This window comes from Artibeus jamaicensis, unplaced genomic scaffold (assembly GCF_021234435.1).
Source record: "Artibeus jamaicensis isolate MK-2021 breed Jamaican fruit bat unplaced genomic scaffold, CSHL_Jam_final contig_391, whole genome shotgun sequence".
NCBI classification, from domain to species: domain Eukaryota; kingdom Metazoa; phylum Chordata; class Mammalia; order Chiroptera; family Phyllostomidae; genus Artibeus; species Artibeus jamaicensis.
In genome coordinates this window covers 17424308-17437038 of record NW_026521814.1, presented here as the reverse complement: position 1 = coordinate 17437038, position 12731 = coordinate 17424308, and the positions used below count along the sequence as shown (strand labels likewise).

General features: G+C 39.8%; 1 protein-coding gene across 4 annotated transcripts in view; it reads right to left on the bottom strand.

Annotated features, from left to right (window-relative positions):
• The window catches only part of UBE2E3 (ubiquitin conjugating enzyme E2 E3), an 87158-nt gene extending 81464 nt beyond the window's left edge, over positions 1-5694 (bottom strand). Inside the window, exons 1-3 of one of the 4 annotated variants that reach the window (XM_037130039.2) lie at positions 5613-5694; positions 3931-4149; positions 2109-2159 (exon numbers count right to left, since the gene is read on the bottom strand). In XM_037130039.2, coding sequence (XP_036985934.1) covers positions 2109-2159; positions 3931-4124 — 245 coding nt within the window. In that variant the 5' untranslated portion in view covers positions 4125-4149; positions 5613-5694. The other 3 variants (XM_037130036.2, XM_037130037.2, XM_037130038.1) reach the window with 3 other exon arrangements.
• Positions 5695-12731: the final 7037 nt, after the last annotated feature.

Genomic DNA, 12731 nt, shown 5'->3' with positions numbered 1-12731 from the left:
CATAAATTAAAGAATTTAAGAACTGAAAGATGTCAACTGCAATAGCTGACAGTAAACTTATGTTGTGACAAGGGAAAGGAAAGATGATACTGTTCACAAGCCAGGAGTTTGTATTTGCTATTTCATTAGTCTAATCATTTAATGTGAAGCATTATTTCACAGACTGAAATTAAATGTGGTATACAAAAAGAATAATAAAAACAAGCTAACTTTCTATCTTCTAGAAAGATTCTACTTCCTCTAAAATAATCCTCAGTGACCTTGTGGAACCATTCCTGTGTTAAACTGAACAGCGTATTTCTTTAACAACTGCAAAGCTACGCTGTTACTCTAAAGACATTCAATGCATGTCTCCTGGACTCTCTAGATTTATGCATGTACAACAGTTTGAGCCATTTGCAGAAAATCAACAGAAACCTTTAATAATGTTTGACCTTACATGAAATTTTAAAACATTTAAGAATTTTGAATTGATAGTTCCTTATACCTTTTGTAATAAGAAATATCAAGATCCACTGTGCAAATGAGGTGATTCTTCAAGAGAGCAAATTTAACTTGACCCCTACTCCTAAATGGCTAGTGACATAATATTCAGAAGCCTGAAAATACTTCGATTTATTTATTCTCTAGAGCAGTGCTGTTCAATACAAATATATTCAATACAAATATAAGCCATATATGTAATTTTAAATTTTCTAATAACCCCATTAAAATGGTAAAAGATAAAAAGTAAAATTTATTTTAAGCCATATTTTATATACCCAATATAACATGTAATTAAAAAATGTACATCAGTAAGATTATTTTACATTCTTTTCTCCATACTAAGTTTTCAAAATTTAATGTGTATTTCACATTTAGAACATATCTCATTTTGGACTAAGCTGAAGTAGATAATAGCCCCAAGTGACTAGTGGCTACATCACTGGACAGCACAGCTTAAGTAATACTTTCAGATATGACATTCCACTATCTGTTTAGGATTAGTTTACATTCTTGTTTCCTTTTGGTACTGAAATTGCTGATTATAAATATGAACAGAACTGTTAATTCACTAGATAAATCAGAATCAGATCACCTTATCTGAGGATCGGTTAACACACAAAGCAGGAAGTAATTGGATTATACCCTATCATATCTCAAAGACTTTAAAGATAGGTCTCATCTTCACCAGTGTACAAACTTGGTAGCAAAAATACAGGTAAGACAAGAAAACATTTTCAAACCAAACCACAGCACTGCCTTATTTCTAGCAGCCACTCTCATTCTTGAGTGCATATCTCTATGCAAGTTATTTATGATTGTTTTTCTAAGTTTGATGAATTTTAGAAACCATAAAGTCACTGTTGAGAAACACAGCACTAAGATGAACTGAAAACATGTTTCAAAGAAAAAATTATCAACCAGTTATTTTAATGCACCTTATACTAACCAACAACCTTAAATTATTCTACATGAGTTCCACTGAAATGAATTCTTTCCACAAATTCCAATTCATTTACTCCTTCTCATACATATATTTCAAATACCTAAATTACTAAGAATGTCTCCAAGTAATTAGGACATTTGATTAAAATGTAAATAATTCCAACAACGCATTCTCTAGAAAATAACTAAAACCATTAGCTTAGCACATAAAATTTGTCCTTAAGGCAAGTTACTGAATAAATCACACAGAAACCACAATACTCTTATTTACTGCATTTACATTTGTAACACATTCAGTGATTTCTAAATTTAGAAGGTCAGTTCAGGTAGCACATAAGCAGTAACTTTAAAACTTAGAAAAATTTTACAAGTTTCTGCAATATGCTTCTGAATAAACACACTCTACAGAAACATTACGACAGAACAAAAATCAGCACCGTTCACACTAATCTCAGTAAAAAGCACAAAATCAGAACCTAAGTCCAAAATGTATAACACACACTAAAAAGTATTTTTTCTCCCAAATTTACTTAATTCACCATAGACACTGTTTAATCCATTTTCAAAGCTGAAAAGCAGCAAATGTAGCCTCTTCAGCAGCACACACATCCATGGACAATACATTGATCTGCATATTTTTCCCACAATTTGAAACTAAATTAACAAAATTTGTTCATTACCTGCAGTTAGGAGGAGGATCAAGGGTTATTTCAGCTAGCTCCTTCTGAATTCTGTTAGTGAAATGAGAACAGACAAAAAGGATTTGAGATAGTCTACAGAATAACCGGGGAATTACACTGCCCTCTACCACCATGCAGTTAAATGCAAGGCTGGCTTTGCCTTCAGTAATGCTAACATGGCTGCTTCCTCTTTGTTCTCAGAGGCATAACCCAAATCCCTTAACAGAAACTTTGCAGCTTTTTTTCTCACTTGCTACTGTAAATAAGTAAGACATTTACACCTGTTTTGAGAAATAGGCCTCCACTAGCACTCAGTAAAGAATATAAAATCTATTTTAAAACACTTTTTACCAAAGAAATTCTCTTTTCAAGCTTATATGCAAATAAGACAAAAAGGGAGGGGGGAAAGCACTAGAATATTTGACAACGACTTCAAGTCACTTTTACCAAGGTAAGAATTAACAAGCTACTGCTCTGACACATTAATAGTTTTGATATTTTACCTGTAAAAAATAAGTTTAAAATTTACAAATGTCTTTACCAGTGAAAAACTTCCAAAGGACTCTGACATGATTTAACCATATCTGTTTTCCCTAATCTTAAGTACAACACTTAAATTTAATAAATTTGGGGAGAAAAAAGATAAAGAGACACATTATATAACTCTCAGTAAAGAGGGGGAAGTAGTTATCGATTATATTCAAATTTAAAATGCTTCCAAAACTTAACATCTTAAAAATGTTCCTCAATAACATTACAACAAATTGACAAAGATGACAAATTATTGCAGACTGCTATTTAATAAAATATTCTCATTATTAACACTTAATTATTGATACAAGATTAAAAATCCATAGAAAAATAAGAGTACTTTTGCATCACTACAAAATGCCAATATTTGACCAGTTTTATATTTTCTTTTCCCTATGGCTGTGATCAATGATAACCAACAAAATGTCAACACTGACTAATACTGTAGGTACATCTAATGTATAATTACTACAATTCATGGATATTCCACTACCACCACTGATGGAGTCCCACTTGACAGCACATTATTTTCACCATCACAGATAATAAAAATCAACAGGAAACAAATGATCTTTCCAGTATACCCAACAAAATACTCGTCCTACTGCTGAGTATTAAAGTGTCAAGCATATTCACAAGTTCAAGAGGGTAAAGGCACAGGGACAAATTAAAGTTTTCAATCACCAAGAGCCACCTAAAATTGTAAATGGCTACTTATCAGCTGTATTTGCCCTCACAGGAATTTGGAGGCATAACCATAATTCAATGACAAAAAGTAATTATCTAAAATACATGTGTAAAAAACTGAAAGCATATATGAATCACAGTTTTAAAATCTGCTTTCAAATATAACCAAGGCAGTGAATTTACAAATACCCTAACAAACATGATTGTTTCTGATCATTAAGTTTCATGAAGAGAGGCACTGCTGATCTGTGTGTCAATTTCAATGAATAAGAGTATGACTCATTAAAAGGAACATCCTCAATGTAACAACTAATTTGGGTTCACCAAATTTTCCTTGCCCAACTCCTTAAACAATCGGTGAGAATATACATCCAATCTTTACTCAAGGACACTCTTACTGAAGTTACCAAAGTACAGAATAAGTTTGCTTGAAAGTATAATTCTAGGGAGATGGCTTATATACATACCACCTGAAGAATGACAACGCATTCAAGTACAAACAAAACTGACCACGAAGTACATTTTTTTGAACTACTGCTACGAAAGTGTCCAACCATTTGGAAGGCAACCTGACAGTGTGCTTAATCCTTCTTTTACACATTACCTTTTAGCACTAGTGGATAATTTAGCAGTGGTTTTGCTAGAGAGTTTGGTGTTTTTCTTCTGCTGGGTGGCAGAAGGTTTCCTTTCTTCTTGTTCTTCAGGCTCTGGAGCGGCTGGGTCTCGCTGGTCTGCATCTGAACTACCACTGCTGGTGCTGGGGCTCTCATCATCGGACCTTTGCCTATCACTGGACATCTTGATGAAGTTATTACTTGGAAAACTTTTAAGAAAGGGGGAGAAGAAAGGAAACGGTAAGTCTGAGAAATAAGCCAATAGCACATTCTTCTCTTAATATTCACCTAAAGTCGTATTTTAATGAAAACGCTTCAAAAGTGTTCACACTTATCACATGGCCAGCAAGGTTACAGAAGAGGTGGTGTGTCTCACAACGCCTGCGTTCAGGGATTTACCGCACTCAAGTTAGAAAACCCACTCACATTTTTTTCCATCCCTTGGACAATCTATCAATTGTCTACTTTCTCAGAAGGCATGAAGCAGATTTGCCAGGGAACTTAGGCAACGAGCATTAATAACATATGACACACTGTAAATAACAAATCTCGCTGAAAAATGTTCAAAAGTCACTAATAACGTCTAAATATTTACACACTGACATTGGTCAAAGCTACCAAATTCCCCTTCCGAGAGGAAAACATGCCCTGTTAATCGCCCATATGCTTATTTAAGGTGGCGACTCCTCCTCTGTGCACGTAATCCTTTAAATACAACACTTAGAAATTTAAAAATCAACTAACAAGCTCCTCTAGCCGTTTCCACGGCCAGCAGCAAAGATTCATCCGGCCAAGACCGAGCTGCCACCCTGGGAAAAGCAGAATCCAAACTGCACCTTCTGCAAAGCTCCCAATGCCATCAAGGTTCCTCGCTCAATTTTTACATCACGGACCGACATTTTGTCAAAATAACGAAAAAAAATATCAGAAGAAAAACAAACAAACAAACAAACAAAGCCCCAAGAAGTGCAACAAATTTCCGCACCCGCGGAGGCGAGCCACGGCCGGCGGCGGCGGCCACGCAGCTCCGCGGCCCTTTGTGGGGAGGGCCGCGCGGGGGCCGCGGGCAGCGCTCGCCGCGCCGGGCGCCAAGTGATGCGAGCAGCCCAGCCGGCCCCGCCGCGGCTCGCGGACACCGGCGGCGCGGGCGCCCGGCGCGAACAAAGCTGCCCGCCCCCACCCCCTCCCCCACCGCCGCCGCCCCGGCCGCCCCCCACGCGGCCCCCCGGCCCCTCCGCCTTACCTCGGCCGCCCGCCCGGCCCGCTCACGCGCCGCTACGGTGTGGGGGAGGGAGAGAGAAAAAAACCCTTCCTTAAGGAAATGGAGGCAGCTGGGGGGGGGAAAGGGGGGGGAGGGAAAAAAAGAAGCCGAGGAGGCTCTGGCCGGGGAGTGTGGAACATTGAAAGTCGGAGGGGGTTGTGCAGTGCCGGGCTCCGGCCGGAGGGTGGCGCCGCCCAGCGCCTTCGGAAAAAAATGGGGGGGAGTGGGAGCTCGGCTGGGCGAGGGCGCGAGCTCCCGACGAGGCGGAAGGGACGCGGGAGACCCCCGCGCGCTGTGGCCTCCCGCCGCCGCCGCCCGGCTCGGCTCCTCCCGGCCGCGCAGTCAGCAAGTTCCGTGGCGAGTGCGGGGGGAGGGGCGGGCGCGGCGGCGGTGCGCGTGCTCGCTGCTTGCCTGGCGGAGGGGCGCGCGCCACCGGCGCTCAGCGGGCACGAGCTGTTCCCGCGCGCTCCCGCGCGCTCCTGCCGCGCCTCCCTTCACCCGGGGGGCGCACGCGTCCGCCCGCGCGCGGCCAGGACAAAGAGCGCGGCGGGCACCCGGCGGGTTGGCCCCTGCCGCCCTTGGCCGCGGAGCCAGTGCCTGAGAGGGCGGGGGCGCGGGCGCCGTCTCGCGGGGCTGCTGTGCCGCGGGGTGGCTTCCGGCCTGAGCCCGCCTCCAGAGCGAGGCTGCCCATTGGACTACCTGCCCCGCAGGCTGGGGCCCGCGTGCCTTCGGGGAGGGCTGAGGGAGGTCATCGTTAGAACTGGCCATATCTCCTCAGTCTGCGCAGGGCTGGCGTGGACCCCAGAACCCCACGACTGGACAAGGGCCCTGGGCGCGTGGTCGAGAGTCCCCAGTTGCCCTGCAAATCTGGAGACTAATAGATGTCTTTGAGGAGGCCAGCCACGCAGGTGGAGGAAAGCTGTCTTGCCCCTCATATGAGCGAAAGGGTCAAGATAAGGGTCTTGAGCATTGTGGGAGGAAAAGGGGATTCTAGATTATGGGATCTGCCAGTTTCTCTTTGGCCCCCAGCCTGCCAGAGAGGACAATCCTTCCGATACTTTGAAAACTTAAAATTCCAAAACATTTTTTTAAATGTCCCGTGCAAGAATGTTTAAAGTGAAGGAAAGGAGTTAGGAGCTTCAAACATGACAACTTGCTGCGGGGCTATTCTGATATGCATGCTAGATGACAGTTCTGGAAAGAGAAGCCCCGACTGACAGGGTCAGAATGTCCACACAGATGAGGATAGTGAAGATTAGTGTCGCTCTATCATTTTCTCTTGCAGTCTCCAGGTGGACTGTGCAGTTTTTGCCCCAGGCACATACTAGACAAAAGTACAAAAACTTCCTGGTTGCAGCCAGACTTCTCCAACTACTGAGAACTTGTTCCAGTGATGGAGCCCCAAAGGAATTTGTAGATTCCTCTCCCACAAGTGTCCAGGGGCAGAGGTGCTGGGAGAATGTGGAGTTCACAGAGGGAGTGAGAATGGCAGTCATAACAGATGAATTAAAGAAAAAAAAAGACAGTGCACCAACATATTTACTTATTTTTCCTCGAAACACAATTTTTGGTAGAGAGTTGCTTACAACTCTGAAGAATAAGCTACATTTCTGTAATTTTCCAAAGATGCAGTCATTCAGTGAACTTTTTTGAGGGCTACACTGCTAGGTGCTAGACACACAAAATCATTCCTTCGATTACTGTGTGACTAAAGCCAGGTCTCCATTCTGCACTAGAAGCTTACAGTCCAGAAGGGGAGTAGCAGTTCTTAAAGTTCACCAGTTTGGTAAGAACAAGGATACTCCAATGACAATGAACAGCATATCTCAAGAAATGGTGAAGAAAGAGATGGTGTGCCAGCAAGCATTTAATTTGGCTGAATCAAAGCGAGCTTGTGGAAAGAGCTTGTTAGTGAAAATGTAGACAGAATGTCCCCCACTGCAAACTTTTACACCGTGGTGCTACAGCAAAAGCTGGACAATTTTGAGTTTGGACTTTGGAATGGGGAACTGTGAAAGAAAGGCTACACATAAAAGTGTAGCCTTGTAGGAAACTGCATATCACAGAAATAGTCTGAAGACCCAAAGACTAAGGGCTGATAGGATTTGGGTGGGGTCAGGAGATTGGGAAATAGATATTTAGCTGTGTTTTGGTAGCATCTTCTAGAAAAGAAAGTATGGAGCTGGAAAGCTATAGAACTGGATTCTGATCTCATTCTACCAAATTTATGTGACCTCGAGGAATTACCTGTTCCAACTAGAGTCTTCATATATGTAAAAGAAAATTATAGCAAAGGTTCTAAATCCTCACTTGTTCAAAAGTTCCATGCTTCTTCAATGAGTCTGAAGTTACAGAGTTCCACTCGACATTTACTCAACAGAATACTTAGGAACTAACAAATGCTGGGAAATTGGAGTGAGATATGGGTGCTGCTCTTATCAAGCTCAATGACTGATGGGACAGCCAGAAATGTAGGCTGCAGAATGGGAAGTGCTATATTAAAAAAGTGAACAGAATCAGTAGAGCATTATTAATTACCAATTAATCATTAGTAATGGAATTCATAATTCAGCTTGGGGACACAGGGTGTGGGTCAAAAGAACTAACAATGAACTGGTCCAGGGGGATCAACAGGTGATAATACAGATAATGCTCTTGGTGATGTACCTGGGACATAATAGGTGTTCAACTGTATTTACCATATAGTTGAAGTCATCACAAAGAGAACAAATGGCTCCATGAGTTTAGGGAGAGTCGTGACCTGCCCCCACAATATAAGGTGCCCAGCTACCTTTATTCATCTGACTAAAGGGGTCTTTCAAGTGATCTTTCCAGCTCACAGCTTGCCTCAAGGAACATTACAGTACCAACTTGACCAGAAGCAACTTGTAAGTTATGAATTGTTTCTCTCATGTTCTTCCTCACAACACACCCTGTTTTGTTTTGTAATAATTTTCTCTATCTCTTGCTTTTGCCATGTCTACCCTTAAAATTAGGGATCATGTTTTTATAATTACTCCTGAGGGTATACAAATTTTACCTAATGCAAATTATTCCATAAAGTATGTAATAGAAATTTTCATATGACCCCCTCAGAAGAGTACCACAAAGCAGTTCTTACATCTGCTACCACAAAAAAGATTGTTCCCTCTCTGTATCCTATTATCTTAGTGGCATGGGTTCTGCCAGCTTCTTACTCACAACTCTGTGAGAGTCACAGGTAAGGGCAAAGATACTAAATCCAATTGCAACAGAGAGTGCCTCAATGATTTTCTCTCTTCTTTTCCCCCAAATGTTGTTGTGACCAAAAAGGACCTGTCATAAGGGGAGACAAGGAAGGCCCCAGAATCCTTTAGACCTCCCTGGTTTGGGAGGTGCTTTCTCCTGAGCCTTCAGTGGGTCTCACCAGTATATATGTACATAAGTGTATGTGTGCATAACCAAGAATTGTACCGGAATACATCATTTGAGTTACCTAAAAAGTTTCTGAATTGAATAATTGTATAATACAGTGAGGCTACACATCTTTTTAATCACCCACCATGGCCAGCAACATAACTCACACATAAGGGATGGAGAATAAACACTTAATTTGTTTTGTTGATTTCAGGGCACTTTTGTTTGTTTCCTTCACTCAATAACTTTTCTGGATGTCTCTTCATTTTACCCCTACTTTTTTTTTTAGGTTGTTTCAGATGCTACCAGTTATTTGTGTCCCTTAGTACTCTGGCTATGAAATTTTCTCTTTCTACCCATGAAATCAGGATTGGCTTACCAGGAAGTCCTTTCTTGGCCCAGGCTTAATTTAACAAGCCATGTTTGCCATTGTTAGTCTCGGTGTCTCTGGACCCCCAGAGTGCAGTGCACTGCTTGACATGACTGCGTTCCTCCACTGTGTCACATACGGTACACCTGCTACGTGCCAGACCCTGGACTGGGAAGAGAGTGGTACGTAAGCCTTCTTTGACTTCAAGGACTTCGGGGCACAAAACTCTGATCATTTCCTGCTTTTCTCCTTTGAGATAACTATAAGGGAGGGTTAATATCAAACAGGGTTCACATCTTTGTTCCATAAAGAGCTCATGCACATTCAATACCTTAATAAGGCAAAAGACATATACAGAATATTAAAACAAATAAAATTTTTTAACCTTAGTAAAAAATAACCTCAACTGGATTAGTTATAAAAAGGAAAATTAAAATGATATACCTATCAACACAACAAAAACAAATTTTAGTGATTTTAATTATTGGTGGCAAATAGGTAAAAAAAAATTCCTTTTGTCCTTTTCCAGTGGCAGTGACAATTGATATAACCCTTTGAATTTGGAAGCTTGTGTCAAAAGCCTTAAATGTGTTCATACCCCTTAACTAAATTTCTCCATCTCAAAAAAAGTTATCTTAAAGAAACATTCTAAATGTGGGGAAACACTGAAAATGTTCAACTGTAAAAAAATCATTAATTAAATTAACCCATACAAATAAATTTGCAGTTATTAAAAATACATATGAGGCCCTAGCTGGTGTGGCTCAGTGGATTGAATGCCATTCTGCAAATCAAAGGGTCACTGGTTTAATTCCCAGTCTAGGGCACATGCCTGGGTTGCAGAACAGGTCCCCCCGAGTAGGGAGCGTGCAAGAGGCAACCACACATTGACGTTTCTTTTTCTCTGTTTCTCCTTTCTTTGCCCTGTCTAAAATAAATAAAATCTAAAAAAAAAAATACATGTGAGTAATATGCAAAAATAGACAAGTAAGTTACGATAAAATGTTAATGAGGGCAAGATTTTTCTATTTTGTGAAGTCAAAGCCTGACTCAATGCTTTGCAAAGTATCTTACACAAAGTAAGTGTTCAACAAATGTTTGTCAAATGATTATGTACCATACCTTTACAGCTAGGGATACAAAAATATATGAATGGAACATACTTTGAAAGGTTAACTATAAGTATATTTTAGAGCAACTATGAATAAGCTTTTTAATTCTTTCTATTTATATTTGTTTCTTTTCTAATTTATTTAATAAGCAGGTACTGCTTTTATAATGAAGAAAATGTGAATAAATAAGTGCAAATGTATACATTTGGTGAAAATAAATACTGTTTAACAGTTTTAAAATTAAGTTATTTAACATCTGGCTGGGTAGCTAAGTTGGTTAAAGCATGGTCTTGATATGCCAAGGTTGCAGGTTCACTCGCCAGACAGGGAACATACAAGAATCTTCTGCCCTGGCTGGTGTAGCTCAGTAGATTGAATGCGGGCCTATGAACCAAACAACTGGTTTGATTCCCAGTCAGGGCACATGCCTGGGTTGCAGGCCAGTTCCTAGCAGGGGACTCACAAGAGGCAACCATACATTGATATTTTTCTCCCTCTCTCCTTCCTTTCCCCCCTAAAGATAAATAAATAAAATCTTTTAAAAATAAATAAATAAAATTTTTTAAAAAGAATCTTCCAATGACTGCGATAAATAAGTGGAACAGCAAAAATCAGTGTTTCTCTCTTCCTTTCTTTCTAAAACAATATAAGTTATTTAATAAAAGTAATCATAAAAATTCAAGCAGACTGTTTTATAATTAAAATTTTTTTAAGGTTATATAAGCAGAGTCATTGAAACTAAGAGCAATCTAACAATAACCAGAGGGGAGTGGGGAGGGGACAGAGGGGAGAAAGGTTTTCGGGCACTACTATAAAGGACACATGAGCAAAACCAAGGGGGAGGGTGGAAGCAAGAGAGGGAGGTGGGTTTGGAGGGGGTGGGGCTAAGGGTGGGGAGAAAATACAGACAACTGTACTTGAACAATAAAGTGATTTTTTAAAAAAGAAAAAGTAGACAAAACCATTTTTAAAAAGCCATGTGAGGGGACACTACATGAAATAAAACAATAAGCTTGGGCTTAAGGACAGATAGATCACTGAAAGAGAAGTAATCAAGAGTTAGATGATTTCATATATAACAAGTGAGAATTTTCCTTTTTTACCTAAAACACAGAAGAACAAAGGATTATTCTATTAATGATATTAAAGTAACTAGTTACAAACACGTTAAATGTTCACTTAGAACCATGCCTTAGTCTATGGCCATACCACTCCTAACGTGCCTGATCTCGTCTGATCTCGGAAGCTAAGCAGGGTCGGGCCTGGTTAGTACTTGGATAGGAGAACCATGCCTTATATCATACCTCAATATAAATTACATATGAATTCAAAACTTAAGTTTTTTTTTAAAAATCACTCCTTAGAAAAATTAGAATAATCTGAGTATTTAATGTAGACAGAGAGGAGTTTTGACATGCTGTGCTAAAAACCAACAGAAAAAAAATCACCTATTAGACCAGGTACAAAAATTGAACCCTCAATATGCTCCCAAAACACATAAATCTACATATACCAAGTTGAAACAATAAAATAGACAATAGGGTTTGTACTGTGAGAAAGGGTTAAGACATTGCATATAATTCTGTATAGATTTACACAAATATCAAATCATGACAGAGTTAAAGGACATGTTAGAAATTTAAGATTTTAAACTATACATTGCCTTTAAAAATCTAAAAAATCTATATTAAAATGATGTACTACATTATTTTTTGTGTCAGAGTAGGATTTTATTTTTATTGTTGTTCAGTTACAGTTGTCCCCATTTCCCCCATTACTCTCCCCTCCCTACCCACTCACCACCTCCCACCCTCAATCCCCCCATTGTCTTTGGACATGGGTCCCTTATACATGCTCCTTGACTTGACCCTTCTCCTTCTTTCCCTTTTTATCCCCCTCCCCACTCCCCTCTGGTCCCTGTCAGTATGTTCTTTATTTCCGTGTCCCTGGTTCTATTTTGCTCTCTTGTTTGTTTTGTTGATTAGGTTCCACTTATAGGTGAAATCATATGGTATGGAGGTACTACATTCTTATACATAAAATTTGCAAATCTAAAAAGTGTATGTTGCCAAATACCTGTGAGAATATCACGAGAAGGGCACTTGCGTATATTGCTGGAGGCATTGTAAATTGCTATAAGCTTTTTTCTGGAAAGCAATTTGGCAATGTGTTTCAAGAGTCATAAAAATGTTCATAACCTTTAACCTAGTAATTCTACTTCTGGGAATCTTTCCTAAGGAAATAATCCAAAATATTAAAAAATACCATATGCCTGACAATGTTTATCCCAGTGTAATTTATACTATATATAAATGGAAACCACTCAAACTGTTCAATATAAAGGCTATGCTTTAGTAAATTATGGTCCATTCACTCAATGGAATATACATGAATATAAAATGGTGAGTATTATAACTATCATTTTTACCATCAGTTTCACCTCAGGGTTGAAATCCTTTTCTATGAGATCAGCTGATGTTTTCCTTAGTTACTAAAACTAACGAAAGATGTTGTGCATCATCTGGGTTGCTGACATTTTTACTTAATATTATGTTACTTAAGGTTTTCTGAGGCACTTTAGATCATCTCATGTGTGAAATCAAGTTAAGTGTACTTCTGCTTCAGAAAACAAAATTGTATGCATGATATGAA